The 26,398-nt window shown below is 53.7% G+C and overlaps 1 protein-coding gene across 1 annotated transcript in view; it reads right to left on the reverse strand.

The window, feature by feature from the left end:
- Positions 1-1,082: 1,082 nt before the first annotated feature.
- The window catches only part of MEN1 (menin 1), a 36,118-nt gene continuing 10,802 nt past the window's right edge, over positions 1,083-26,398 (reverse strand). Inside the window, 10 exon segments of the mRNA XM_075569769.1 lie at positions 1,083-2,303; positions 8,564-8,933; positions 12,704-12,856; positions 13,939-13,991; positions 13,994-14,046; positions 18,796-18,932; positions 23,009-23,096; positions 23,473-23,513; positions 23,760-23,888; positions 24,272-24,480. Of these exon segments, the coding sequence (XP_075425884.1) occupies positions 8,571-8,933; positions 12,704-12,856; positions 13,939-13,991; positions 13,994-14,046; positions 18,796-18,932; positions 23,009-23,096; positions 23,473-23,513; positions 23,760-23,888; positions 24,272-24,480 (1,226 nt within the window). The 3' untranslated portion in view covers positions 1,083-2,303; positions 8,564-8,570.

The raw sequence follows: 26,398 nt of genomic DNA on the forward strand, positions 1-26,398 counted from the left end.
ATAGAAGGGGGGCGGAAAAAGATGGTGATTGGAAGACTGTGATTGGGCAAGACGAGTGTCAGTGAAGGCAGAAGAAGGAGCACGCCTTAAAGCGCAGAGTGCGCTTGTTGATTGGTTGCAGGCCACAAGGGGACTTAGGTGATTGGAGGAAATGGGTGCCAGTGTTGTTGAGACCAAGGCGGGAACAGTATAACCTGGTCACTACATTAAGCCGAGCTCTGGTTGGACATAATCTGCCGCCAATCAACGGCCACACCCACGTAGCTCGCCCAACAAGAGCGAGACCCGCTATGGACCGCCCTCTTCCTCCCACCGCCGCAGCACAGATTGGGCTTCGATGCCGTCGCTCAAATCCAGCCCCGGCGGCCATCTTGTGAGATTCCCTTGTCAAGAGCCTGTCTGCCCGGGGATAAAATGGCGGCCACGTTTATAGAATAAACCAACGCAATTGAGGTGTTCATTAAATCTATGAATTAAGGTTATAATGACTCCATTGTGTTGTGACGGTGACTGTTTAACTCCATTCTGGTTACTAGCCTGTGAATATAGTAAAGTGGGTGCTTCAAAGTGTCCGGAATATATATCGTCCTTAATCAGTGATATAAATACATGCTCTGGAGTGATGCTCTATTATGGAGTGGGTCTGGATTAATAGCATGAGTGAATTACCAGTCAGTTGATAATAAAGTGCCTCCTGAAGTGAACCAGCAAGATGAAAATAAATCCACTTGTAGTTGACACATTGGAGTCAAACTAAATTAAGACTGGTATTGCATATACTTGTCTTGGCCCCCTGCAGACGCACTTACCAGAACTCCCTCCTACTGTCTCTGTACGTTCTCCCTACCTATCAATTAGACTGTAAGCTCCTCGGAGCAGGGACTCTTCTTCCTTAATGTTACTTTTATGTCTGAAGCACTTATTCCCTTGATCTGTTATTTATATTATCTGTTATTTATTTGATTACCATGTGTATTACTACTGTGAAGCGCTATGTACATTAATGGCGCTATATAAATAAAGACACACAATACACTTGTAAACATAGAAAAATAAAGCTAATTTCTTACCCACTCCTGAGCCTCCACGAGTCCCTGATGGCGTGTCCAGCCGCTGATGTGAAGATCCAACGCAAAAAAGAAGAGAACAGCCGCGCACTGCCAGGGAGCCAGGTGGTTAAAAATCAATACATTTATTAATCAAATAAGCATCACCCACGGTGTTAGTGCCACCCTCCTACGCGTTTCGTCTTCTGGGTAACGGCATGCAAATGAGCACACGTGACACCTTTTGCTTCAAATCCATTTCAACATAAATCCCTATAAGCTTATACCTGCCGTATTACACAGCTTTTCAGCACAGCCTGGGTTTGAGAAGTGCAGACTCAGTAACCCTACTCAGACAGCAGTTTTGACCATTTGGGTCTCGTCAGTGGGAGTATGGTTACACCGGCTTTGCAATTTGAAGCTGGGAGAGGCTTCAGCCACACATTGGGTTGAAAAAATAAAAACCCTCCACCGTATAGCGTACAGCAAATATTTGCTAAATAGGTACAATTGGCTGCCTGACGCGAGAGTAGAGGAGCGCTCCACTGCCTGCCTATTGTTGGATGCAGCTCGAAACCTTTAGCTAGTTCCAACAGTCTATAGATTAATAAGTGATTTGATAAATGATCAGTGGATCATAGGGTAGTCATCCTTATTTCTATTTTATGTATAATATGATTGTAAGGCCTTCGGAGCAGGGACTACTTTTCCTAACTTTACTTTTATGTCTAATGTGCATATTGCCATTATGTGTATTGTTTTCTCACGTGTGTTACTGCTGTGAAGCGCTATGTACATGGAGGGCACTATATACATAAAGATATACATACATTTAAATAACAAAAAACAAAAGTACAAGTGTTTTATCTTAATAACAATCTCGGACTAGAATAAATTGAAGGTAATATGGAACCCACATTGCAGGTCCTCACTGAGTGTAAGGTCCTATACCCCACAGTGACAGATCTACTAAAGTGTACCTATCTTCATGTGCCCACTGTTGGAGGGTATTTATTTATATTCAGCCTTTGTCTCCCCACTGTGGATGAAGCCTCCCCAATGATCTTGTAGGTACTGCATATACAGCCTCTTCAACATGTTGCTCCAACACGTTCTGATTTCATCCTCCCATCATACTTTCGGTCATCATTTTTGTCTTTTAGTATCCCTTGGATTCCAGTCGAGTAACATCGTTGTCCAACGATGGTCATTTCTTCTTGCGTTATGTCCGTCCCACCGCCATTTTAATTTCTTCACCTGTAATGATATAGTTACATAGTGTCAGGATCGGGGCTAAGCTCCGTCCCCTGGACGCGTCACGCGGCGTCATGGCGGACACGCGTAAGGCTCTGCCCGAGCCACACTGCTGGGAGGCAGAACTCTGGAGGGACGGACTTCAAGCTCTGCTACCGCAACGCAAACTTGGGGGACAGGTTCCGATGACACGGGCGGCACGCGTCGCATGCTACCTGCTCGCACACGCCTCGCCTTAAGTAATAATGATAAGATCAATCTCAGCTGTTCCTCACCTGCTGCACATTCCGTTACCTCCTATCAGCACACAGCTTATGTGTAATGACCTCCCTCCCTGCAGTCTTTCCATTGGCTCTCATTCCTTCATATGCTCAGTCTGCCCCTAGGCAATTGGCTGAGCATAAACTTCTGTTTATGTACCTGTGCTTGCTACTATCTGTTCGTTGCTGTTCCTTGCCTTGTCCTTTCGTTGTGACCTCGGCTCGTACCTGGATCTCAGCCTTCTCGAACCCCTGAACCTCCGCCTGCTTCTGGATTCCTGCTCTCTTCTTGACCTCAGCTATGGATTATGACTACTCTCCACTCTCCAATCCTGGACTACGGCAAGTACCTTGACCTACCCGAACTCTCCTACCCTGACCCGGCTACACGACCCTGACTCTGCAATCCAGACCTGGTCTCACAGCCACCCAATGGCAAGTTTGCCAGGAGTTCCTGCAATCGGGCAAAGGGCTTCACGGGATGCTAATGGTCATGCGCTAACTTCACACTTCACCCGCTTAGCATACCTGACCAAGCCCCTTGCACGGCGGCAGCAAGTCTACCTTTCTCCAGGATGCCCGAACATCTGCTAGGCACACAGTTTACATATAGTTCCTGACAGTTAGCACTTTACCCAGGTCAGTGTCTTTTGAAGCCACGGACTTTTGCAGACACTCTGGATCCTTCGCTACAGGGGGTCTCAGAAGTCCTGACTGACATTATACATGTCTCATCCCTGACCACACATGACAATGATGAATGCTTAATGTATCCGCTGTCCTTCCTGACTGAAATGCAAATGTACCTGTTCCTATAACTTTAAAGTATTCAACTCCCAGTATTTATACCTTTAAATAAATGTTACAGTTCTGATAACTATACTATATGTCTACCCCCTAGCACTCTGCACACCAAAAATTAGAAAGCTAGAACATTCCTATCCAAAGTTAGCTGCTTAATTGGGTGAGCGCTATGATGCTGTTTGTGGTTAAACTTTTCCTCTGCAGTTTAAGGTCGGATGCAATGTTGCAATCCCCGACCGCAATCGTTAACCGCAGACGTACTTTACCAATTGACCTTAATTGAATGGGGAAACCACATTATACAATGTTGCAATCCGGCGTCTTTCCCTGACCGCAGACCACTTAACCAATTTAACTTGCGGTTAAGGCTTTCCTTGCTTCTCTGCGGTTATACCGTGCTACAGTGTTGTAATGCCGGGCGCGACCACATAACCACAGACACGCTTATTCAATTAACCCTTTAAACAGCACTAGAGGCCCCTTATTCCAAGCAGGCGTATTTTAAACACATTAATGCACATCACTAGGACTGTCGTCAGCCCTGGGCTGCAGAACTGACACTCTGCAGTTATTTTAACTGACTCAGGGGAACCCTGTCACATAATCTATACTTATGTGCCCCTTATACCTGACGGGATACACACAGACTGTTCTCACATAATTACAGGGTTGCCGGCATCACTGGGCTGCAGAGCTGACACTCTACCTTTACCCACTATAACTCAGAGGACACAGTTTCATGGTTTATACAGTTGTTACATGATATGAATCTCATTCCCTTATTCCTGGGGAAGAGACACAGGCATTTCACATACATTTACAGGATTATTACCTTGGTTTGGTTGCAGCGCTGACACTCTACAATCCCTAACCTGGTTCAGGGGTACCCAGCCAGGCATAATACCTTTATTAATGGCCCGGGGACCCCTTCACCGTCACAGTGGGTCGACTATTAAACACACACGCCGGTATGTTGAACAAAGTGGAGAAATACTCGTCTCAAAATGACCAACGAATGGAACTGTTCCAATGCTCAGTGCAAACCATTAGTGACCAGATCATCTGTGACCCCCCTTCACACTGGTGCACAAGCAGCGGCTGCCCTCAGTCCCATTCCGTTGACCCCGGCTTTGGAGCCACGACTACCTACCCCCAACCGTTATGGAGGTGACCCTTTGAGCTGTCGGGGATTTTTGAATCAATGTTCTATTCACTTTGAACGGTTGCCATCCCACTTTCTTTCTCAATGCTCTAAGGTGGCATACATCATATCACGACTGACGGACGATGCTCTGGCATCTTACCTGCGATATTAACCGCTTCACCAAGGAATTCCGGACAGTATTCGATCCCAGGATGACCCCATGACGCAAGGTAACCGCCGCCTCATCTCTCAAATGTTTCTTATGGTAACCGTTCTGTGGCTCGGTACGTGGTCGAGTTTCGCACCATAGCTGCCAAGACCAGCTGAAATGACGAGGCCTTGACTGCAGCTTTCTGGCAAGGGTTGTCCAAAAACCTCAAGGATGATTTGGCTGCACAAGAATGTCCCACTGAATTAGAAGACCTCGTGGCTCTGTGCATACGAATGGACAAACAACTTCAAGAGAGAAGGACAGAGAGAGCGACGCCAGCAAGGTATGCAATCACTCCTTACTCGTCCTGCAGGAGTCTTGGATCCTTCTTCTCCGGCCGTAGAGGAACCTATGCAGCTGGGAAGTACCCGCTTATCAGCTGGCGAGAAACAGCGAAGACATCGCGTGGTCTCTGTCTTTACTGTGGTAATACCGGACACCTAGTGAGCGCCTGCCCACTTAAGTCGGGAAACGCCAAAGCCCAGTGAAAGCCGAGAGGATCACGCTGGGAACCTTATCTTCATCTCCTCCCAAACTCTCAACCAGGATTTTTGTCCCCATCATCTTATCCGGAGACACCTTCAGGACCACTACACGGGCCTTTTTGGATTCCGGGTCAGGAGGGAACTTCGACAAGGGGTTCGCCGAAAGGAACAAGATTCCCTTAATATACAAGGATTGTCCCATAGGGCTTGAAGCCATAGACGGTCGTCCTTTACAACCCTCCTTTATATCCTTGCAAACCATAGCTATCTCCTTACTGGTCGGCGAAGACCATTCTGAGAGGATTCAACTGGATACTATTCATACGCCGTCAATAGACGTCATTCTGGGTCTACATTGGCTCCAGTTACAAAACCCTCGCATTGACTGGACGGAGTCGCTGCCTCTTCACTGGAGTCCCAGTGTCAAGATAAGTGTTTGATCTCTTTCAAAGGTCTAGCAGGGGTATCTCTACCAGAACAGGCTAAACTACCAGATATCTACAAAGAATTTTCGGGACGTCTTTGATAAGGCCCAAGCCGAGCAACTTCCACCTCATCGGGCTTTTGACTGTCCTATCGATCTCCTGCCAGGTGCCATTCCTCTGCGAGGATGCTCTTATCCGGCGTCTCCTCCTGAAACCAAGGCCATGAAGGAGTTTATCCAAGAAAACCTTCATAGGGGTTTCATTCGTAAATCCTCATCAGGTGCAGGGTTTTTCTTCATGAAAAAGAAGGATGGTTCACTCAGGCCCTGCATCGACTACCGCGGACTCAACAAGGTAACGATTAAGAAATCGGTATCCACCGACATTGATTTCGGAGCAGTTTGACAGACTACAGGGCGCCACCATCTTCACCAAGTTGGATCTGCGAGGAGCTTACAACTTTGTAAGAATTCGTCAAGGAGATGAGTGAAAGACGGCCTTTAACACTCGGGTTGGACACTATGAGTACCGGTGATGCCCTTCGGACTCTGCAACGCACCCGCGGTGTTTCAGGACTTTGTCAATGAGATCTTCAGGGATATTCTCCATCAATACGTGATTGTTTACTTGGATGACATCTTGATCTTTTCTAAAACTGTACAGGAACATCCGTCAGAGGGGCGCCTATTCACAGCATCTACTTTTCATACTAAAGTAATGGAATGGGGTCACGCATCCAAAAGTTCGGGTCATCCAGGCACAAGGAGGACGATCAACCTTCTGGAACGGACCTTCTGGTGGCCAGGAATGTGCAAAGATATAAAGAACTTTGTCTCCGCATGTGCCACTTGCGTTCAGAACAAAACGTCTCGGGGTCTTCTTTAACCTCACCTGATTCCGGATCGTCCATGGACTCATCTTTCCATGGACTTCATCATAGAACTGCCTATATCTAAGGGGATAGATACTATTTTGGTGATGGTTGACCGCTTCTCTAAGCAGGCTCACTTTATTCCGCTTAAGGGTCTACCCAACACTCTCAGACGATCAGAAATTTTCCTCAGTGAGATCTTTCGGCTTCATGGAACACCTCAAGTCATCGTCTCGGACAGTAGATCACAGTTCATTTCTAAATTCTGGAGGGCCTTCTGTCTACAACTGGACATTGCCCTTCACTTTTCTACCGGCTTCCATGCTCAAACCAATGGTCAAACCAAACGGACCAATCAATCCCTCGAGCAGTTCATTCGCTGTTTCATTTCGGATGCTCAGGACAATTGGACGGACCTTCTGCCATGGGCTGAATTTTCCCATAACAATTTACGAAACAAATCCACCCAAGAATCTCCCTTCTTCACCAACTAGGGATTTCATCCTTCAACTCTTCCTACCACAGTCCTCAAATCTGGAAGGGGAGATGTGAGGGAAGGAAGAGGGAGATGTGAGAGGGGAGATGTAAGAAGGAATCTGGAGATGTGAGAGAAGGAAGAGGGAGATGTGAGAAGGGGGGAAAGATGTGAGCAGAGGGGAAGTGAGTGGAGATGGGGATGTTAGAGGAGGGGGGTGAGAAAGGAGAGGCAGAGCAAATGTGAGAGAAGGGGGAATGTGAGTGAGGGTGGGTATGAGAAGGAAGAGAGGGGGAGTGGTGGGGGACTTCCAGGGCTGCCGACAGGGGTGAGTGGACCCCCCATGGTCGACAGATAAGACATGGCCTTCCCCTCGTTCAACAACCTGGGAGACGGGGGGGAGCAGACTTTAATCTTGAGGAAACCTGTCAGCGCGCACACACACACAAACACACAAAATTACACACTGATGCACATTTGTACACACACACACATGCACTGACTCAGTGTACACACACACACACAAATTCATACAATTACAGTGACTCACATGCACACAATTATAGATTGACGCACATTCTTACACACAATTACAGGCTGACGCACACGCACTAACGTATTCTTACAAACACACAATTACACACTGTTGCCGCTGATGATTCGTGTAAACACACACTTACAGACTGATACACATTGTACACGCAAATTATACAGCTCACAAATTCTACCCACACACAAATTATACATACCACAATTGTACACACACACACACACATTATCCATAACTAAAGTCCAAATCGAGCACATACAATGATCCAGTCTGACACAGTCACACACACGGACCTGAGGAAGGGATAACTTTGTGCTACACATTTAAATACAAATAAAATGGTCTGCGGATCCTTTGATCATTTGGGAGTGTGGCCATCTCCCCTTCTCTTCACTACGGTGATATTGTGTTGTGGGGGAATGCCAGCACAAAGGCACAAAGCCCCGTTCAATACCTTAATGAAATTATATCGGAGTAACGGGAGTGCAGAGCAAGTACTTGTAATTTACATACTTACACACACAATTATATAAGTTGACGCACATTCACACTCGCACACATGCACTGACTCGCATTCCCCCAGACACAATTATACACTGCCGCACAAAATGATACACACTGACGCATACACATGCACATAAATTTACACACATGCGCGTTCACCCACGCACAGAATTAACCACCAGGACACATTTACAAGCGCACACAATTATACATGCATTCATACACACAATTATACATACTGACACATTCATACATCACGATATGTGTTTAATTTGCCAAAAAAACACTTTATTCTTTACCGAGTAACAAAAATAAAAACTCTTTCAAGTGACGTCGACTGTCTTACACTCTCTCTCCTCCGTGTGTCTCGCTCTCTCTGCCCCGCGTCTCTCCCTTTACCCTCCTCCTCCCCCCCACCGTGTCGCTCTCTCCTCTTCCCCCCCACCCGTCCCTCTCCTCTCTCCCCCCCTCACCCGTCTCTCCCTCCTCTCCCCCCCCCCCCACCCATCTCTCTCCCTCCTCTCTCCCACCCACCCCTCTCTCACACCCCCTTGCGCTGCCTCTTCAGATATCCCAGGTTGTAGTCGCGTACGCCGGACCCCCGGACCCTCTTCGGCTGCACTTGTGACTGAGCTGTGAGCTGCAGTTTTATCGCGCTGGAGTTGACTTTTCCCGACACCAGCAGTTCCTTCATCCCCCTCATCTTCTGACTCTGGAAGCTGAGCGTTAGCACTCGTGCAAGCTCTGCTTCCTCCCCCTGCTCATGCGAGGGTCCCCGGTAAGGAAGGGGAGCGGGGGTCTCCTCGGGCTTGGACTCCCGCCGGGGCCCCCTTCTCCTGGTGTCGTCGGGGTCATCGTCCTCGTGAGAAAGATCTGAGCTCGCTAGTGTCACCTGCTGCCGGACCTGCGTGCGAGAGAAGGGATCATGCGTGACACACGACACGAGCTCTTGCACGCTTCAGGATACGAGTTCAGCTGCGCACATGACTTCTGTTGCACACTTTTGCTGCACTACGTGCCCTTGCACGATACACACATTCTCGCACACTTCTCTCACACGCCACCACTCTCACTTCCCTCCCCTTGTATGGGATTGTTGCACACAGCAGTGAAAGCCCCACTTACTGTACGTGCTACGGGCTGCCCACTACAAATACCGCACAAGGCTCTGCACGTTTAGATCTCCACATCACACAAGCTACATATTCTCACAGACATTAAACCCTTGCATTCGCCCACGCTGTGTCTCTATATTATTACATGGCCTTGGCAACACTTCAGTCTATGTGCTACATCCACCGTTTGCACGCTTTCCATTTCTATGCTCAGCTTACACGCTTCCTTTTTCCATGCAGGGCAGCACTAATCCTCCAGCAGACACGTATCCCCCAGATCATGAATTCTTTTACTCTCTCTCCCCTCGCTCGCTCGCAACAGCCTCCCCTCGCTCGCTCGCACAGCCTCCCCTCGCTCGCACAGCCTCCCCTCGCTCGCACAGCCTCCCCTCGCTCGCACAGCCTCCCCTCGCTCGCACAGCCTCCCCTTCCCCCTAAGCTCGCACAGCCTTCCCTTCCCCCTAAGCTCGCACAGCCTCTCCTTCCCTCCTCTCGCTCAGCCTCTTCTTCCTTCTCCTCCCTCTCGCTCAGCCTCTTCTTCCTTCTCCTCCCTCTCGCTCAGCCTCTGCTTCCTTCTCCTCCCTCCTCTCACTCAATCGCTCCTTCCCTCTCTCCTCCCGCTCAGCCTCTCCTTCCCTTCTCCCGCTCAGCCTCTCCTTCCCTTCTCCCGCTCAGCCTCTCCTTCCCTTCTCCCGCTCAGCCTCTCCTTCCCTTCTCCCGCTCAGCCTCTCCTTCCTCCTCCCGCTCAGCCTCTCCTTCCTCCTCCCGCTCAGCCTCTCCTTCCTCCTCCCGCTCAGCCTCTCCTTCCTCCTCCCGCTCAGCCTCTCCTTCCTCCTCTCGCTCAGCCTCTCCTTCCCTTCTCCCACTCAGCCTCTCCTTCCCTCTCCTTCCCTTCTCCCACTCAGCCTCTCCTTCCTCCTCCCGCTCAGCCTCTCCTTCCTCCTCCCGCTCAGCCTCTCCTTCCTCCTCCCGCTCAGCCTCTCCTTCCTCCTCTCGCTCAGCCTCTCCTTCCCTCTCCTTCCCTTCTCCCGCTCAGCCTCTCCTTCCTCCTCCCGCTCAGCCTCTCCTTCCTCCTCCCGCTCAGCCTCTCCTTCCTCCTCCCGCTCAGCCTCTCCTTCCTCCTCCCGCTCAGCCTCTCCTTCCTCCTCCCGCTCAGCCTCTCCTTCCTCCTCCTCCGCTCAGCCTCTCCTTCCTCCTCGCGCTCAGCCTCTCCTTCCTCCTCGCGCTCAGCCTCTCCTTCCTCCTCGCGCTCAGCCTCTCCTTCCTCCTCGCGCTCAGCCTCTCCTCTCTCTCGCTCCTCTCCCGCTCAGCCTCTCCTCCCTCCTCTCGCTCAGCCTCTCCTCCCTCCTCTCGCTCAGCCTCTCCTCCCTCCTCTCGCTCAGCCTCTCCTCCCTCCTCTCGCTCAGCCTCTCCTCCCTCCTCTCGCTCAGCCTCTCCTCCCTCCTCTCGCTCAGCCTCTCCTCCCTCCTCTCGCTCAGCCTCTCCTCCCTCCTCTCGCTCAGCCTCTCCTCCCTCCTCTCGCTCAGCCTCTCCTCCTCCTCTCGCTCAGCCTCTCCTCCCTCCTCTCGCTCAGCCTCTCCTCCCTCCTCTCGCTCAGCCTCTCCTCCCTCCTCTCGCTCAGCCTCTCCTCCCTCCTCTCGCTCAGCCTCTCCTCCCTCCTCCTCGCTCAGCCTCTCCTCCCTCCTCCCGCTCAGCCTCTCCTCCCTCCTCCCGCTCAGCCTCTCCTCCCTCCTCCGCTCAGCCTCTCCTCCCTCCTCCCGCTCAGCCTCTCCTCCCTCCTCCCGCTCAGCCTCTCCTCCTCCTCCCGCTCAGCCTCTCCTTCCTCCTCCCGCTCAGCCTCTCCTTCCTCCTCCCGCTCAGCCTCTCCTTCCTCCTCCCGCTCAGCCTCTCCTTCCTCCTCCCGCTCAGCCTCTCCTTCTCCTCCCGCTCAGCCTCTCCTTCCTCCTCCCGCTCAGCCTCTCCTTCCTCATCCCGCTCAGCCTCTCCTTCCTCCTCCCGCTCAGCCTCTCCTTCCTCCTCCCGCTCAGCCTCTCCTTCTCCTCCCGCTCAGCCTCTCCTTCCTCCTCCCGCTCAGCCTCTCCTTCTCCTCCCGCTCAGCCTCTCCTTCCTCCTCCCGCTCAGCCTCTCCTTCCTCCTCCCGCTCAGCCTCTCCTTCCTCCTCCCGCTCAGCCTCTCCTCCCTCCTCCCGCTCAGCCTCTCCTCCCTCCTCCCGCTCAGCCTCTCCTCCCTCCTCCCGCTCAGCCTCTCCTCCTCCTCCCGCTCAGCCTCTCCTCCCGCTCAGCCTCTCCTCCTCCTCCCGCTCAGCCTCTCCTCCCTCCTCCCGCTCAGCCTCTCCTCCCTCCTCCCGCTCAGCCTCTCCTCCTCCTCCCGCTCAGCCTCTCCTCCCTCCTCCCGCTCAGCCTCTCCTCCTCCTCCCGCTCAGCCTCTCCTCCCTCCTCCCGCTCAGCCTCTCCTCCCTCCTCCCGCTCAGCCTCTCCTCCTCCTCCCGCTCAGCCTCTCCTCCCTCCTCCCGCTCAGCCTCTCCTCCCTCCTCCCGCTCAGGCCTCTCCTTCCTCCTCCCGCTCAGCCTCTCCTTCCTCCTCCCGCTCAGCCTCTCCTTCCTCCTCCCGCTCAGCCTCTCCTTCCTCCTCCCGCTCAGCCTCTCCTTCCTCCTCCCGCTCAGCCTCTCCTTCTCCTCCCGCTCAGCCTCTCCTTCCAAATCCCGCTCAGCCTCTCCTTCCTCCTCTCGCTCAGCCTCTCCTTCCTCCTCCCGCTCAGCCTCTCCTTCCTCCCGCTCAGCCTCTCCTTCCTCCTCCCGCTCAGCCTCTCCTTCCAAATCCCGCTCAGCCTCTCCTTCTCCTCCCGCTCAGCCTCTCCTTCCTCCTCCCGCTCAGCCTCTCCTCCCTCCTCCCGCTCAGCCTCTCCTTCCTCCTCCGCTCAGCCTCTCCTTCTCCTCCCGCTCAGCCTCTCCTTCCTCCTCCCGCTCAGCCTCTCCTTCTCCTCCCGCTCAGCCTCTCCTTCCAAATCCCGCTCAGCCTCTCCTTCTCCTCCCGCTCAGCCTCTCCTTCCTCCTCCCGCTCAGCCTCTCCTCCCTCCTCCCGCTCAGCCTCTCCTCCCTCCTCCCGCTCAGCCTCTCCTCCTCCTCCCGCTCAGCCTCTCCCTCCCGCTCAGGCCTCTCCTCCCTCCTCCCGCTCAGCCTCTCCTCCCTCCTCCTCCCGCTCAGCCTCTCCTCCCTCCTCCCGCTCAGCCTCTCCTCCCTCCTCCCGCTCAGCCTCTCCTCCCTCCTCCCGCTCAGCCTCTCTCCCTCCTCTCGCTCAGCCTCTCCTCCCTCCTCCCGCTCAGCCTCTCCTCCCTCCTCTCGCTCAGCCTCTCCTCCCTCCTCTCGCTCAGCCTCTCCTCCCTCCTCTCGCTCAGCCTCTCCTCCCTCCTCCCGCTCAGCCTCTCCTCCCTCCTCTCGCTCAGCCTCTCCTTCCTCCTCCGCTCAGCCTCTCCTCCCTCCTCCTCAGCTCTCCTCCCAGCCTCTCCTTCCCGTGCTTCAGTCTCTTCTCCCCTCACTCTCACTCCCCTCTGACATACTCACCTGTGCATCAAACCTCCCCAATGACTGCACGAGGAAGGTGGCCCACCCCACGTGCAAGACGGGCGTAGGGCTCCCCTCTTCCCATTTACAGATCCCGTCGTAAAAACGGAGGAGGTGCGCAAAGCACGAAGGATCCTGAACACCAGAACCAGCCTGCAAGAGAGAGGGGGGAGGGACAAAGAGACAGGTCAGGAGAGAGAGGGGGGGAGGGACAAAGAGACAGGTCAGGAAGAGGGGGGGGGGGAGGGACAAAGAGACAGGGGATAGAAAGACAGGTCAAAGAGAAACAGGTCAGGAGAGGGGGGGGGAGGGACAAAGAGACAGGTCAGGAGAGAGAGGGGGGGGGGAGGGACAAAGAGACAGGGGATAGAAAGACAGGTCAAAGAGAAACAGGTCAGGAGAGGGGGGGGGGAGGGACAAAGAGACAGGTCAGGAGAGAGAGGGGGGGGGAGGGACAAAGAGACAGGGGATAGAAAGACAGGTCAGAAGAGAAACAGGTCAGGAGGGGGGGGGGGAGAGGGAGGGAGGGACAAAGAGACAGGGGATAGAAAGACAGGTCAGAAGAGAAACAGGTCAGATGGGGGGGGAGGGAGGAGGGACAAAGAGACAGGGGATAGAAAGACAGGTCAGAAGGGAGAGGGGAGGAGGGACAAAGAGACAGGGGACAGAAAGACAGGTCAGAAGAGAAACAGGTCAGATGGGGGGGGGGGAGGGAGGGAGGGACAAAGAGACAGGGGATAGAAAGACAGGTCAGAAGGGAGAGGGGAGGAGGGACAAAGAGACAGGGGACAGAAAGACAGGTCAGAAGAGAAACAGGTCAGATGGGGGGGGAGGGAGGGAGGGACAAAGAGACAGGGGATAGAAAGACAGGTCAGAAGAGAAACATGTCAGGAGGGAGAGGGGGGGGGGAGGAGAAATCAGGGTTGGGGGAGACGGTCAGGAGAAGTGGGATATAGAGATGGGGGGAGAGAGACAGAGTGGGAGAGGTGGAGAAGGGGGGATTGAGAGATACGGGGGAGAAAGACAGGACGGGAGAGAGGGGGAGAAGGTGGAAAGGGAGATAGGGGGGTGGGAGAGTGTTAATATATAATATAGGGAGAGGAAGAGAGCGAGAGAATGGGGACGATGAAGGGAGAATGAACATAGCAAGAGAAAGTGAGAGATCGAGATGTAGTGAAGGAGAGAGAGAGGTTAAAGAGAAGTCTCCCGACCCCGCCCCCTGCCGGGTCATTTACCCGACTGTCCGGCGACATCGCCGCCTCTTTCAACAGGTTGGGTATGAGATCGTGGCAACATCAAAGAGATCCTTATATATCTCCTCATCCTCCCGGCAGTAATTATATCTAGAGAATGAGAAGGGAGTTAGGGGGTGGGAAGGAGGAAGGGAGAGGGAGGAGAGAGCGCGCGACAGAGAGGGAAAGGGGGGAGAGAGTGCGCGACAGAGAGGGAAAGGAGGGAAAGGGAGGAGAGAGTGCGCGACAGAGAGGGAAAGGGAGGAGAGAGTGCGCGACAGAGAGGGAAAGGGAAGAGAGAGCGCGCGGACAGAGAGGGAAAGGGAGGAGAGAGCGCGCGACAGAGAGGGAAAAGGGAGGAGAGAGCGCGCGACAGAGAGGGAAAGGGAGGAGAGAGCGCACGACAGAGAGGGAGGAGAGAGCGCGCGACAGAGAGGGAAAGGGAGGGAGAGAGCGCGCGACAGAGAGGGAAAGGGGGGAGAGAGAGCGCGACAGAGAGGGAAAGGGAAGAGAGAGCGCGCGACAGAGAGGGAAAGGGAGGAGAGAGCGCGCGACAGAGAGGGAAAGGGAGGAGAGAGCGCGCGACAGAGAGGGAAAGGGAGGAGAGAGCGCGCGACAGAGAGGGAAAGGGAGGAGAGAGCGCGCGACAGAGAGGGAAAGGGAGGAGAGAGCGCGCGACAGAGAGGAAAGGGGGGCAGAGAGCGTGCGACAGAGGGAAAGGGGGGCAGAGAGCGCGCGACAGAGGGAAAGGGGGGGGGAGAGAGAGCGCGCGACAGAGGGAAAGGGGGGGGAGAGAGCGCGCGACAGAGGGAAAGGGGGGGAGAGAGAGCGCGCGACAGAGAGGGAAAGGGGGGAGAGAGAGCGCGCGACAGAGAGGGAAAGGGGGGAGAGAGCGCGCGACAGAGAGGGAAAGGGGGGGAGAGAGCGCGCGACAGAGGGAAAGGTGGGAGAGAGCGCGCGACAGAGAGGGAAAGGGAGGAGAGAGCGCGCGACAGAGAGGGAAAGGGGGGAGAGAGCGCGCGACAGAGAGGGAAAGGGAGGACGAGAGCGCGCGACAGAGAGGGAAATTGAGGAGAGAGCGCGCGACAGAGAAGGAAAGGGAGGAGAGAGCGCGCGACAGAGAGGGAAAGGGAGGAGAGAGCGCGCGACAGAGAGGGAAAGGGAGGAGAGAGCGCACGACAGAGAGGGAGGAGAGAGCGCGCGACAGAGAGGGAAAGGGAGGGAGAGAGCGCGCGAGGAGGAGAGAGCGCGCGACAGAGAGGGAAAGGGAGGAGAGACGCGCGCGACAGAGAGGGAAAGGGGGAGAGAGAGCGCGACAGAGAGGGAAAGGGAAGAGAGAGTGCGCGACAGGAGAGTGAAAGGGAAGAGAGAGCGCGCGACAGAGGGAAAGGGAGGAGAGAGCGCGCGACAGAGAGGGAAAGGAGGAGAGAGCGCGCGACAGAGAGGGAAAGGAGGAGAGAGAGCGCGACAGAGAGGGAAAGGAGGAGAAGAGCGCGCGACAGAGAGGGAAAGGGAGGAGAGAGCGCTGCGACAGAGAGGGAAAGGGGCAGAGAGCGTGCGACAGAGGGAAAAGGGGGGCAGAGAGCGCGCGACAGAGGGAAAGGGGGGGAGAGAGAGCGCGCGACAGAGGGAAAGGGGGGGGAGAGAGCGCGCGACAGAGGGAAAGGGGGGAGAGAGAGCGCGCGACAGAGAGGGAAAGGGGGGGAGAGAGCGCGCGACAGAGAGGGAAAGGGGGGGAGAGAGCGCGCGACAGAGGGAAAGGTGGGAGAGAGCGCGCGACAGAGAGGGAAAGGGAGGGAGAGAGAGCGCGACAAAGAGGGAAAGGGGGAGAGAGAGCGCGACAGAGAAGGAAAGGAGGAAGAGAGCGCAAGGGACAAGAGAGCGCAAGGGACAAGAGAGCGCAAGGGAGAAGAGAGCGCAAGGGAGAAGAGAGCGCAAGGAGAAGAGAGCGCGCGACAGAGAGGGAAAGGAGGAGAGACGCGCGCGACAGAGAGGGAAAGGGAGGAGAGAGCGCGAGACAGAGAGGGAAAGAGGGGGGAGAGAGCGCGAGACAGAGAGGGAAAGGGGGGAGAGAGCGCTCGACAGAGAAGGAAAGGGGGGGAGAGAGCGCGCGACAGAGAGGGAAAGAGAGGAGAAGAGAGCGCAAGGGAGAAGAGAGCGCAAGGGAGAAGAGAGCGCAAGGGAGAAGAGAGCGCAAGGAGGAGAGAGCGCGCGACAGAGAGGGAAAGGGAGGAGAGAGCGCGCGACAGAGAGGGAAAGGGGGGAGAGAGCGCTCGACAGAGAAGGAAGGGGGGGAGAGAGAGCGCAACAAAGAGGAAAGGGGGAGAGAGAGCGCGACAGAGAGGGAAAGGGAGAAGAGAGCGCAAGGGAGAAGAGAGCGCAAGGGAGGAGAGAGCGCGCGATAGAGAGGGAAAGGGAAGAGAGAGCGCGCGACAGAGAGGGAAAGGGGAGGAGAGAGCGCGCGACAGAGAGGGAAAGGGAAGAGAGAGAGCGCGCGACAAGAGAGGGAAAGGGAGGAGAGAGCGCGCGACAGAGAGGGAAAGGGAGGAGAGAGTGCGCGACAGAGAGGGAAAGGGAGGAGAGAGAGCGCGACAGAGGGAAAGGGAGAAGAGAGCGCAAGGGACAAGAGACCGCAAGGGAGAAGAGAGCGCAAGGGAGAAGAGAGCGCGCGACAGAGAGGGAAAGGGAGGAGAGAGCGCGCGACAGAGAGGGAAAGGGGGGAGAGAGCGCTCGACAGAGAAGGAAAGGGGGGAGAGAGAGCGCGACAGAGAGGGAAAGGGGGAGAGAGAGCGCGACAGAGAGGGAAAGGGGGGGAGAGAGCGCGCGACAGAGAGGGAAAGGGGGGAGAGAGCGCGCGACAGAGAGGGAAAGGGGGGGAGAGAGCGCGCGACAGAGAGGGAAAGGGGGGGAGAGAGCGCGCGACAGAGAGGGAAAGGGGGGGAGAGAGCGCGCGACAGAGAGGGAAAGGGGGGGAGAGAGCGCGCGACAGAGGGAAAGGGGGGGGGAGAGTGCGCGACAGAGAGGGAAAGGAGGGGAGAGCGCGCGACAGAGGGAAAGGGGGAGAGAGCGCGCGACAGAGAGGGAAAGGGAGGGAGAGAGAGCGCAACAAAGAGGGAAAGGGGGAGAGAGAGCGCGACAGAGAGGGAAAGGGAGAAGAGAGCGCAAGGGACAAGAGAGCGCAAGGGAGAAGAGAGCGCAAGGGAGAAGAGAGCGCGCGACAGAGAGGGAAAGGGAGGAGAGAGCGCGCGACAGAGAGGGAAAGGGGGGAGAGAGCGCTCGACAGAGAAGGAAAGGGGGGAGAGAGAGCGCGACAGAGAGGGAAAGGGGGAGAGAGAGCGCGACAGAGAGGGAAAGGGGGAGAGAGAGCGCGCGACAGAGAGGGAAATGGGGGAGAGAGCGCACGACAGAGAGGGAAAGGGGGAGAGAGCGCGCGACAGAGAGGGAAATGGGGGGAGAGCGCGCGCGACAGAGAGGGAAAGGGAGGAGAGAGCGCAAGGGAGAAGAGAGCGCGCGACAGAGAGGGAAAGGGAGGAGAGAGTGCGCGACAGAGAGGGAAAGGGAGGAGAGAGCGCGCGACAGAGAGGGAAAGGGAGGAGAGAGCGCGCGACAGAGAGGGAAAGGGAGGTGAGACCGCGAGACAGCGAGGGAAAGGGGGGGAGAGAGCGCACGACAGAGAGGGAAAGGAGGGGAGAGAGAGCGCGCGACAGAGAGGGAAAGGGGGGGAGAGAGAGCGCGACAGAGAGGGAAAGGGGGGGAGAGAGAGCGCGCGACAGAGAGGGAATGGGGGGAGAGAGAGCGCGACAGAGAGGGAAAGGGAGAAGAGAGCGCAAGGGAGAAGAGAGCGCAAGGGAGAAGAGCGCACGACAGAGAGGGAAAGGGAGGAGAGAGCGTGAGACAGAGAGGGAAAGGGGGGGAGAGAGAGCGTGACAGAGAGGGAAAGGGGGGGAGAGAGCGCTCGACAGAGAAGGAAAGGGGGGGAGAGAGAGCGCGACAGAGAGGGAAAGGGGGAGAGAGAGCGCGACAGAGAGGGAAAGGGAGAAGAGAGCGCAAGGGAGAAGAGAGCGCAAGGGAGGAGAGAGCGCGCGACAGAGAGGGAAAGGGGGCGAGAGAGCTTGACAGAGAGGGAAGGGAGAAGAGAGCGCAAGGGAGAAGAGAGCGCAAGGGAGGAGAGAGCGCTGGAGAGAGCGCTCGACAGAGAAGGAAAGGGGGGGAGAGAGAGCGCGACAGAGAGGGAAAGGGAGGAGAGAGCGCGCGACAGAGAGGGAAAGGGAGGAGAGAGCGCGCGACAGAGAGGGAAAGGAGGGAGAGAGCGCAACAGAGGAGGGGGAAGAGAGCGCGACAGAGAGGAGGGGGGAGAGAGCGTGACAGAGAGGAGGGGGAGAGAGAGCGCGACAGAGAGGAGGGGAGAGAGAGAGCGCGACAGAGAGGAGGGGGGAGAGAGATCGCGACAGAGAGGAGGGGGGAGAGAGATCGCGACAGAGAGGAGGTGGGAGAGAGAGCGCGACAGAGAGGAGGGGGGAGAGAGAGCGCGACAGAGAGGAGGGGGGAGAGAGATCGCGACAGAGAGGAGGGGGGAGAGAGCGCGACAGAGAGGAGGGGGGAGAGAGATCACGACAGAGAGGAGGGGGGAGAGAGATCACGACAGAGAGGAGGGGGGAGAGAGAGCGCGACAGAGAGGAGGGGGGAGAGAGAGCGCGACAGAGAGGGGGAGAGAGAGCGCGACAGAGAGGAGGGGGAGAGAGCGCGACAGAGAGGAGGGGGGAGAGAGAGCGCAACAGAGAGGAGGGGGGAGAGAGAGCGCGACAGAGAGGGGGAAGATAAGAAAGGGACAGGAGAAAGATAGAGGGAGAGCAGTCTCACTCCTGAATGACAGCAGCAGTCTCGGCCCAGGCTCTCAGCGCATCACGTGCGTTCTTATTTCGGCAGTGATACGCGGCCAGATATATGTGAGGATATAAATGCTGATTCTCATAGTGTATCCGAGAAGAGTTTACAGCCTGCGAGACAGACACAGAGAGTGAGGGAGATAAGAGGCACAGAGAGGGAGGGACAGAAAAGGAGGGACAGAGAGGGAGAGAAAAGGAGGGAGAGAGGGAGAGAAAAGGAGGGACAGAGAGGGAGGGAGAGAGGGAGAGAAAAGGAGGGACAGAGAGGGAGGAAGAGAGAGGGAGGAAGAGAGGGAGAGAAAAGGAGGGACAGAGAGGGAGGGATAGAGAGGGAGAGAAAAGGAGGGACAGAGAGGGAGAGATAGAGAGGGAGGAAGAGAGGGAGAGAAAAGGAGGGACAGAGAGGGAGGAAGAGGGGGAGAGAAAAGGAGAGACAGAGAGGGAGGGAGAGGGGGAGAGAAAAGGAGGGAGAGAAATGGAGGGACAGAGAGGGAGGAAGAGAGGGAGAGAAAAGGAGGGAGAGAAAAGGAGGGAGAGAGAGGGAGGGACAGAGAAGGAGGGAGAGAGAGGGAGGGACAGAGAGGGAGGGACAGAGAGGGAGGGAGAGAAATGGAGGGACAGAGAGGGGACTTGATGGTGAAGGTGCGTTCTCGTTCTTCCCTCTGCGTTTCGCCTTTAGAAACGCGTTGAGTGTCCAGTCAGCCAATATCCAGAGGGAAGACCGAGAACGCACCTTCACCATCAAGTCCGGAGGTCTCAGAAGTACCGGAAGTGACGCGAGCCCCCGGCGCGGATGCGGAAGCGTTCCGGAGTAGCGAAGCCCAACACGACACACAGGGAGATCGCGCCCCACTGTGTACCCGTCATCCGCTGCTGATCACGCTGTTTTATTTCATCCCAAGTGTAAGCCTCCATTTGTACTTTGCCTTATTAACATATATTTGCTGTCTGCACTATATGGTCTGTTTCTCTTTCTTGGAGATCGGTTGCTGGTAGTTTGATGCATCAACCACAGGGAACATCCACCCCTCAAAGTTGGATGACTGCTCCTTTTTTGCGAGCAGCCATTTGTGAGCCCCACACTATCATTACAATCGCTTTAGACATTGCTACGCTATGTGATGTCCCTTTATTTTACATGGCTGCACGCTGCGCTCCTCTGGTTCTTCTGGAAGAATTGAACATGCAAGACTTTTGGAACAGTCTTATACCAAGGGCTGAGTGTGTCTGTTAAGCCTCCTATATTAGAGCACTATAGTTCACTGTATATTGTCACTTATATTTTGGCACTTATATTTTTGGCACTTACTATTTACATACATTTATCACATAATTATATGCACGTTATTTGGGTTTGTTAGAGCGCTATCAAGCACCTTTTCTGTTTTGTGGAACAGAACCTGCCTACCGCTGAAACCCTGGAGGGGCGTATAACTAAATCACTGGATCCATGATATTGAAATCAGGGCACAGGTAGCTTTCACAACTTCAGTAAGCTTAAATAATCAAAGCAAAGCCCCGTATCAGAACAACGTGGCGTACAAGCAGAGATATACTCAGCACTGTCCAGAGCAGTCTCGAGTAGTAGCGGATCAGCAACTCAGCAAGCCAGTTAACGCAAGGAGCAGCCATGAGACAACGCGGCGAGATTTCAGCATGTCGGCAATCTTGGATGGAAAAGAGGAAGGGGTCCTGGCCGACCACCCGAGGGGGGCTGAAATATCGACACGCTGTCTCATGGTTGCTCATGGTGTTTTTCACAGCCTGCTGGCTACTTCCCTGGACGAATGATAACGCCCATTCACAAGAAAGGAGACAGGCTGGACCCATCCAATTACAGAGGCATCTGTGTCGGCTGCACCCCGGGGAAACTGTTCAACAGCAGAATCCTCACCTTCCTGACAGAGCAGAGAGAGGCTTCCTGCCAAACCACTGCACCACGGATCACATCTGCACCCTACACCACCGCACCACGGATCACATCTACACCCTACACAGCCTGATCAACAAACACGTCCACAACACCAACAAGGGCAACATCTTGTGTTTTATAAATTTGTAAAATGCCTTGAACGCCATTTGGCACCAAGGTTTTTCCTGAAAACGCTGGGGAACGGGGGAAGACGACATACTCAGACCAAACTAAGGAGATACCAGCCCAACTGTAACGCTGCATGTGGGATTCTGCAAACAGCTTCCCCAAATACCCAGGAGTACAGCAAACAGTGCAAGCCGGACTGAGCTGGGCGCTTCCCTCTACTGCTCACCAGACAGAAGAGCAGTCAAGTACTGGGCCCACCTAACCCACAGCACCCCAACTTACAGCTGGTAAGAGACGTGTGCAGAGGTGTGCAAATGGAGACTGTTTTAGGGTGAAATTATATCTTGGCTTTATTGAGCCTGTTCCTTTATCCAGGCAAAACATGCAAAAACAACAAAATAACAAACCCCTATCCCTGTGTAAGGGCTAACTTACTTCCCAGACCCTATCTGCAGGACTGGAGGGATATTCCCATTACCAGCCTATCACCCCAAAGTCTCAGGAAGTACCTTAAGCAGGTGGCCCTCCATGTCAGTCTCTGGCAGGTTCCTGGGTCATCTGTGTCCAGAAAATATAGGTCTCTGGTTGTCCTAGGTGTCTTGATCTCAGCACAGCCTTTGTGCTCAAGACAGTGTCTGTGTGCAGGCTTCTCTGCTCTCCTTCTGTCAGCCCAAATGCGAGCTAAGGAATCTCTCTCCTGTTTCCCACATCAGGCTTTTTCTAATAGTCCTAATCAGCCAGGTTGAGTCTGGTTGATTGCCTGTGTGCAATTAACCAGCACACTGCTGGATTTAGAGGCAGCTTCTCTCAAACAGTGCTGCAGAGCAATGAGAAGCCAGGAGATCCTCACTGTGCCATCAGACAACTTCTCACTCCCAGAACAAAACCACAGGCACACAGACGTACAGACGTAAAAATACTCAAATCACAAGCAGAATAAAGGAACAACATGTGATGTGGAAAACTGAAATCCAGCTCTCAAAGAGGCTGGAGACCTATCCCTTCCTATCGAAAAAACTACTACCCATTTTTAGGGTATAGGAGCGCCCACAGACTAAAAACAGACACAGAACTGGAAGCCCAGAGAGAACAGACTGCCAGCAGTGTGTGAGTCAGAAGAGGAGACATACTGTATGTCCTCCTGCGCTATGGAGGGGGGAGAGAGAGAAGGAATGAGATGGGGGAAGGAGTGGGTAGAGGGAGGAGAGAGAGAGAAAAAAGGAGAGAGAGAGAGAGAGAAAGAGGGGGAAGGGAGAGAGAGAGAAAGAGGGGGGGGAGAGAGAGAAAGGGGGGGGGGATAGAGAGAGAAAGAGGGGGGAGAGAGAGAGAGAAAGGGGGGAGAGAGAGAGAAAGGGGGGGGGGGAGAGAGAGAGAAAGGGGAGAGAGAGAGAGAGAGAGAGAGAGAGAGAGAGAGAGAGAGAGAGAGAGAAAGGGGGGAGAGAGAGAGAGAGAGAGAGAAAGGGGAGAGAGAGAGAGAAAGGGGGGAGAGAGAGAGAAAGGGGGGAGAGAGAGAGAGAGAAAGGGGAGAGAGTGAGAGAGAGAGAAAGGGGAGAGAGAGAGAGAGAGAGAGCGAGAGAGAGAGAGAGAGAGAGAAAGGGAGGGAGAGAGAGAGAGAGAAAGAGGGGGGAGAGAGAGAGAAAGAGGGGGGAGAGAGAGAGGGGGGGGAGGGAGAGAGAAAGAGGGGGTGAGGGAGAGAGAAAAAAGCGGGGGGGGGAGATAGAAAGCGGGGGGGGGAGAGAGAAAGCATGGGGGGGAGGGAGAGAGAAAGCAGGGGGGGAGGGAGAGAGAAAGCGGGGGGGAGGGAGAGAGAAAGCGGGGGGGAGGGAGAGAGAAAGCGGGGGGGGGAGGGACAGAGAAAGCGGGGGGGAGGGAGAGAGAAAGCGGGGGGGAGGGAGAGAGAAAGCGGGGGGGGAGGGAGAGAAAGCGGGGGGGAGGGAGAGAGAAAGCGGGGGGGAGGGAGAGAGAAAGCGGGGGGGGGAGGGAGAGAGAAAGCGGGGGGGGGGAGGGAGAGAGAAAGAGGGGGAGGGATAGAGAAGGAGAGGGGGGAGGGAGAGTGAAAGAGGGGGATGGATAGAGAAGGAGAGGGGGGTGCGAAGGAGGGGAGGGAAAGAAGAGTGATAGAGATAAAGAGAGACAGAATGCTCACTTTGTGATACAGTTCAAGAGGTTTGAGATGTCCAGGGGTTGAATCCAAATCTTCGAGATCAGCCAAATTACCCAGAGCCATCGGGTACCTGAGAGAGAAGGAGAGAAGGACAGAGAGAGATAAGGACAGGCAGAGAGAGATAAGGACAGGCAGAGAGAGATAAGGACAGGCAGCGAGAGAAAGAAGGACAGGGGAGAATGTGTGAGAGAAAACTGTCTGAAAGGAGAGGGAGACTTTCATGGTGCCAACCAACGTAGAGAGGGGCCAAATAGTCTGAAAAGCCGACCGAGTTTCAAATGGGAAAAAGGCAGTCTCAGCATTAGAGAGTTAAAAAGAGAGAGACAAAACATTAGACGTAAGAGAGGGGAAAGAGAGACCCAGCCACAGTTAGAGAGTGAAGGGCAGTCATGAAGATGTCAGAGAGAGACAGCTACAGAAGGAAAGAATCTGTAAATGTGTCTCACTTGTCCAGATGACCTCCATCATACAGCACCCACAGCAGCTTCTACGTACAGAGATAGAGAAATAGGAGATGTCACAGTGCAAGGGGCAGAATATCATGATATTATTGTGTCTCAGCCTGCCATCCTGTCATTGGGTCACAGTATCTTTGAGTCATCCTATCACTTGTTCACCCTGTCATCAAATCATTGGGTGATAATGTCATTATGTCATCGAGACCTCCTGCCATTGGGTCACCCTCTCACTGGGTCATTGTGTCACCATGTCCGTGTGTCAGTGTTCTCGTCACCTGCTGCAGCTGCAGTAACTCCAGGCTGTCAGTGTGAGCGTCTATCGAAGGGTTAATGGCACAAACCATGAAGGCCACTTCCATGTGACGGTCACAGCGCAGGTACCGGCCATTTAAATACAACCAGCTCTGGAGAGAGGGGAGAGAGAGAGGGGGAGAGAGAAGAGGGAGAGAGAGAGAAGAGGGGTGGAGAGAGGAGAGGGGTAGAGAGAGAAGAGGGGTAGAGAGAGAAGAGGGGGAGAGAGAAGAGAGGAGAGAGAGCGAGACAGAGAGGAGGTAGGAGGAGAAAGAGGGGTTTGTAAGAGAAATTGTAAGAATTCTGACTCAATGTTGATGGTAAACGCTTTCATCTATCAATACCTACATTCAACCAGAGAGAAAGAGCGCTAGTAACAGTAAGACACACATACACAGTGACAGAGCTAATCACGGAGGTAAAAAACAGTGAGAGAGCCAGGGACACCGAGAACTATGACAGAGAGACAGTCTGAGCTGTAGGAGTGAGACCTCACCTTCTCCGAGACCCCGGCGCTCACAGACTGCCCTCTCCGGTCCTCGTTACCCTTCCCGTGCCAGGTCACTTCTGCCGTCTGTTCCCCGTCTCTCCCAAACACCACCCAGGCGTGGTCTTCCGAGAGTGCCAGGTGAACGTCAGCGAGACCCAGAGCTTGGCAGGCGGCCACCACCGCGAAGGCCACTCCGGGGGAGTCCAGCTTTGTGCCTGCAAGAGAAAGAAAGGGGGGGGGGGGGAAAGGAAAGAGTGGGGGGAGAAAGAAAGAGGGGGAGAGAAAGAAAGGGAGGAGAGTACTTTTACTCCTCCTGTGTAAGAACACGCTCATCTCTATCCCTCCATTCAAACATCATCTACTCAAGAAAGCTCAACTCAGTGATACTCCCATCAGTTCCACTGCGTTCTCACCCATTCAATGACATTCAAGAATTCTCTCATCTATCTCTCCTTTAAAACACGCCTTCAGCCACTCAACTACACGCCCATCCATTCAGCGGACATCAAGCACATATCCATCTACCCAATAATCTTCGGCACACCCTACCCAATTAGCTCCTCAAAAAAAGCTCCCATACATTCAACAAGACTCTCACCCATTCAGCGATGCTCTTATCCACTCAACGACCTTCAAGAAAGGTCGCATCAATCATGCCCTAATCTAGCTCACGACTAAAAGATCCCGATGGATGACTCCATAACTGCCGCTGTACATCAATACAAAACTTTTAATTGGAAAATTCAATAAAAATAATGTGTCGGGAAACAATACAATGCACAACAGAAACGGAAGGTCCCTGCTCAGCTCAATATTCACGTACTAGAGGGGTGTTATCTGGGAGAGAAGCACATGAGGAAAACACGGGAGAACAAAGAATCCAATGTTATGCACTCTACCTCTACTAATTATAAAGTAAAATAAATACATTTTATTGAAAATATTCAAGGTAGCATATTAGCGCTGGTGTGCAGCATAGGATGGGATAAAGTATGACCATAATTGATCACCCTATATTCATACTAAAAAGTATATAACTGAAATCTGTTTGGGTCAAACCGGGTATCGATCCAAGAGAACAGGTGTATACTCAAACTTACCCCCTTTCCTCACTGGCTATAGGAGTTTTCTGATTTGATATGTAAATATACAGTGGGAAAGGAGGGGGAGGGGTAGGAAAGGTAAAGGAACCTCTGCTCAAGCTGAATTAAAGTATAGGGTAGATAAGGTGCTAAACTGAGAATGTATTGATTAATGAACCAGAAGAGAAAGAACTCAGTTTAAAGTAGCACTCTATTATCTGTAGTAGGATAGTGTGGTTGATTTAAAAATATATCTTTATCGAATTAAATGTTAAAATATTGGTGCATGGAGTGGAATAAAAAGATCAATGGACACTCTGTCTGATGACTCAGAGTGTTTCACATACAATGTCAGATGTGCTAATAGATGAGTAGTTACAGTGGATCCTTGTATTAAACCCCCTTTCACAGAGGCGGATTAGTTTCAATTGCTATTTGATAAAGCCTAGAGCAGCAGAGTATGCTGCATGTTAGGAGTGTACAGCTCTGTCTTTCTTACAGTGGATCCTTGTATTAAACCCCCTTCCACTGTAAGAAAGACAGAGCTGTAACAGGGGTTAGGCAGAACAGTTACAGCTGACTTGCCAATTAGCATTGTCTTTCAAACAAAGTTACAGACCATCACCCTCCTCCTGCTGCTCTAGGCTATATCAAATCGCAATTGAAACTAATCCGCCTCTGTGTACACTGCATCCCTCTTCTGGCCAGGGGGAATGCAACTACTCATCTATTAGCACATCTGACACTGTCACCTCTAGACTGCTAACAGCGGTCTAATCAATAGTAGCGACCTGCTACAGCTAGCACTGTTCCAGCTATTAGACACAAGTTGTCGTCACTATATGTGAAACACTCTGAGTCATCAGACAGAGTGTCCATTGATCTTTTTATTCCACTCCATGCACCAATATTTTAACATTTAATTCAATAAAGATATATTTTTAAATCAACCACACTATCCTACTACAGATAATAGAGTGCTACTTTAAACTGAGTTCTTTCTCTTCTGGTTCATCGATATGTAAATGCCTGAGACTACAGGACCTGCTGA

The sequence above is a fragment of the Ascaphus truei genome, chromosome 14, assembly GCF_040206685.1.
Source record: "Ascaphus truei isolate aAscTru1 chromosome 14, aAscTru1.hap1, whole genome shotgun sequence".
In the NCBI taxonomy this organism is placed as follows: Eukaryota; Metazoa; Chordata; class Amphibia; order Anura; family Ascaphidae; genus Ascaphus; species Ascaphus truei.